This window comes from Dipodomys merriami, unplaced genomic scaffold (genome assembly GCF_024711535.1).
Source record: "Dipodomys merriami isolate MVZ:Mamm:240054 unplaced genomic scaffold, mDipMer1.0.p SCAF_57, whole genome shotgun sequence".
Lineage (NCBI taxonomy): Eukaryota > Metazoa > Chordata > Mammalia > Rodentia > Heteromyidae > Dipodomys > Dipodomys merriami.
The window spans coordinates 3856458-3860427 of record NW_027206146.1 but is presented as its reverse complement, the minus strand read 5'-3'; the positions used below and the strand labels follow the sequence as shown (position 1 = coordinate 3860427).

Genomic DNA, 3970 nt, shown 5'->3' with positions numbered 1-3970 from the left:
GGAAAGAATAATCACACAGACTTTCCTTCTCTGGGTGGCTTTGAATTGGGAATCCAAAGTCTCAGCCCCTGAGTATCTAGGATTACAGTCTTGAACCACTAGGGCCTTGCTTGTTTAGAATCTTAGATCTGATTCTACAGAGGAGAAATGCAGCCGCCTTCACCTCAGAACCAGACTCACCTTCCCTTAATGCTATTTCTCCAGGTTCACCCATTTCCCTGAACATGTCATTTCCTCTTCCCCATGGATGAATAGAATGGGATTTTTTCTAATACATGAGAGACAGTAGGAGATTATTTCCAGTGGTGTGAATGCTGGAAGGAGAATATTGTGTTCCCTTGGCACCATGCAGGCCTCAGTTTCCTAAGCCAGGGCCTCTGAATGAGACTCAAGGTACAGAGAGGATGGGAGATGCTCATGTGTTTATGGGGGTGATCCTCTTAGCCCAGACTGTGGTTTGGTTTGTAGGTAATTTGTCTCTTCTCTCCCATTGTCTATTCCTTTCCTGCATGGGGAACAGGATGAGAGCCACAGACTTGATTCTTAGGCACTTACTTGTGGCCAGCTTCCTAAGTCTTCTGTGTAGGGCTGTTCCCCAAACTATGGTGGCTTGGGGCTGGAGAAATTTCTTCAGTGATGTGGAGTGCAAAATAGTCTTCTATCTTCACGGAGTGGGCAGGGGGATGTCGATTGTTAGCACTTGCTCCCTGAGCATCTTCTTTGCTCTCAGCATCAGCCAGGGGGACTCCAGGTGGGCAGGGCTGAAGGGGAGAGCCCACAAGCACATTGTCTCCACCCTCTACCTCAGCTGGGGGGTTTTCCTCCTGGTGAGCCTTGTTAATATCAAGTTCATGACTGGACCCAAAGCAAATGAAAACATGACCAGCTTTAAGGCCTATGGATATTGTTCTTCCGAGCGTCACGACCCATCTGCTCATGTGCTCTATATGGCCCTGCTCTTGTTGCCTGATGTTCTATGTCTGGGGCTCATGCTCTGGGCCAGCACCTCCATGCTTTTTATCCTGTACAGACACAAGCAGAGAATGCGGCACATCCTGAGGATCAGCGTCTCTACCAGAGCCTCTCTCGAGTCCAGAGCTACCATAATCATCTTCTTCCTGTTGAGCGCCTTTGTCTCCTTTTATACCTTGTCCTGCATCTGTCGGATTTGCTTGTCTGTGATTTACAACCCCAGCCCAGTGCTGCACCATATTACGGTGTTTGCTATGGGCTGTTTCCCAGCCCTCAGCCCTTTCCTGCTCATGAGCAGACACTCCACACCCTGCAGCCTCCTCTTCACCTGCACAAAGAAGAAGAAATTGGTCCTCCCCTGAGGACCACCAAGCTTGCATCTCTGCTAAACTTTGCTTGTCTATTCAACAATCTCCATACCTAGAAAAAAGTCATCTGCTGAGAGATAGAAGTGTGCACACAGGTCCACATCTGCACATTTGTGTGCTATATATCTGTGTGTGTGTTCATCTGTCTCTATTGTGCTGGCCCACAAAATTATATGAAAGTGGAAATGTTAGATTTTGAAATAATGCTTATTAGGTCATGTCAACTTCTTCCAGAGAATCTGCCCCATTAAATGGTAGTCATTTCAAATTCAAGATAAACTGGTTAAACTCACTTTACATGTTTTCCTAATTCCATTTTGAGTCTTTTGATTTTTTTCTTTCTTTCTTAATAGTTCCCTATGCAATGAAACAAATAATTCTTAAAGCCCCTTCTGTTCTGGAGAAGAAAGTAGTTGGAAAGAAAATAGAAGGTGCCAATTGTTTCTATCATATTTATAAGATGATTTCTATGTTGCTTTGTATGTCCTTCCCACACAGTATAACCCATGCTTTCACTGTATTTGATGTTGGTATATTTTGTGGAGTGGAAGGGAAAAAACAACTCGTTTAACTAGGGATACAGATGGACCCATTGCAACAATGAGATGTACAGTCGTTATGTGGAAAAATGAACTTTACAAGTTTGGTGTGGGGGGGAATCAGGTTGGGGGAAGGCTGGAGTATGGGAACGGATAGGAAGGAGAAACAAAGAGGAGGCAACAATGCTTGATAAGAGACGTACTCGTTATTTTTCCCATATAATTGTAACTCCTCTGTAGGGTATTCTCACAATAAAAAAAATAAAGAAAAGAAAATAGCAGCTGGGTGTGGTGATTAATGCCTGTGTTCTGAGTTCAAGAGGAGGCGAGATCAAAGGATCACATTTCAAAGCCAGTCTAGACAGAAAACTGTCTGAGACTCTCATCTCCAATAAACCACCAAAAAAAACCCCAAACAAACATGGAGGTGGTGCTGTGGCTGAAGTGGTAGAGCAGTAGCGTTGAGTCAAATTTCCCAGGGACAGAATGGAGGCCGAAATTTCAAGCCCCAGGCCTGGCTCAAAGAAGGAAAGAGAGAATGAGGGACACAGACACACATACAGAGACAGACAGAGAAGAGAGAGTGCAAGCCAGCAAAGAAGGAAGGAAGGAAAGAAGGAAGGAAGAAAGAAGGAAGGAAGGAAGGAAGTGCTGCTGGTGTAGCACTAACCACAAACAACAAGACTGCTTCCTGACAGTTACTCCGTTAGTCTTGTCCATGCTGATTTCTTACACATAATTTATTTTCAGAACTCTTTCTTTTCCTTGACAGTCTATGTTACATATCTCTAGACTCTGCTAATTCAACAAGCACATTAAGTGTCCTTCTGAAAAGCACCTTTGTTAATATAAAGTTGTTTTTAAAACACGAAGGCTCCTTGAGAAATTCCCTTGCTTGGCTATTGTGACATTTCGTGCAGTGCTCCTCATGAGGTCACTTTAACACAGCCTCTGGGGTGCAGGTCAGGGCTGCTGTGCTGAATGTGAGGAGGGGTCTCCTGTCCAGGGCTCTCCACCTCCACCCTTTTCTTCTCAGGAATGAATTGAAAGGTGACAGCAAGCCAGAAGTAGCACTGATGTCCCGGGGACAGTCATCAGCCCTGAGAACAAAAGCTCAGGGATAGGAAACAGGCCCTGAGTTCAAATTCTGGGACCAGCATAGAAAAGGAAAGCAAGCAGATGGCAGGCCTGCCACCAGGAGTCAGCCAGGGACTATGCCCTGTGCTGAGTGGACTGTGGGCTCTGAGCCAGGCGCCTCCTCCTGATCCTGAAGTTCCCACAGCCACCCCACCACAGAAAGTCTTGAACCACAGGCCCTGCCGTCCCTGCACTCCCTCCCCCCACATTCCCTTTAGCCAGATTCTGTACCTGCCCCATGTCCTTAATCCAGTCCAAAGTCATTCCACCCAGCACAGGCATGCTCCGGTCTCCTTGCGGAGCTGTGTGGTGTCATCATTAACCTCACACACACCTGTTCCTCTCCTGACACTGCTGTTCCCGTCCCAGAGGTCTTCCCAGTCTGTGTCACCTTGGAGAGTGTGGATGTGGACTTAGCCTCCTGACCTAGGGACAGCATGTGTCCGCCACCAGCTCCCTGCCTTGTGAGGGGACACAGGCTTTCCCTGTCCCCACTCCACCCCCTGTCAGCCCTCGCTCCCCAGAAGCACCCCACCCTCTACTGACCTCACCCTCGGTCTTGAGCAGTATCCAAATCCAAGACAACCCTTGCCCTGTGCTTCCTCTACCCCACAGCTCTCAGCAATGCTCCTCCTGCTTTTCCTTTTTTTTTTTTTTGATCGGCCCTGGGGCTTGAACTCTGGGCGTAGGCACTGTCCCTGAGCTCTTCAGCTCAAGGTTAGGCTCTGCATCCCACGCATCCCTGCAGTCTGCTGGAAGCACACCTGCCCATCGTCATGCTGACATGCAGCCCTGCCTGGACTTGTTACTTCTGGAGAGTTCGCATATTCAGGTTGTCTTCCTCCATGTCTGTCTCCTTTCTTCCTGAGCACCCTCGGTTCTATGCCATTAATATTTATGAATCCCTTTCCTGTTCCCTGTGTCCTTGCCACACAGTGGCTGGCCACCTGGCTC

At 47.6% G+C, this 3970-nt stretch overlaps 1 protein-coding gene across 1 annotated transcript; it reads left to right on the top strand.

The window, feature by feature from the left end:
* Positions 1-683: 683 nt before the first annotated feature.
* Positions 684-1334, top strand: LOC138812443 (vomeronasal type-1 receptor 4-like). The gene has a single exon (XM_070000385.1). The coding sequence runs from the start codon at positions 684-686 to the stop codon at positions 1332-1334; it is 651 nt and encodes a 216-aa protein (XP_069856486.1).
* Positions 1335-3970: the final 2636 nt, after the last annotated feature.

Bases quoted from the DNA above. Each gene is read 5' to 3' on its own strand.
- LOC138812443 (XM_070000385.1), top strand. From the start codon at position 684: ATGTCGATTGTTAGCACTTGCTCCCTGAGCATCTTCTTTGCTCTCAGC.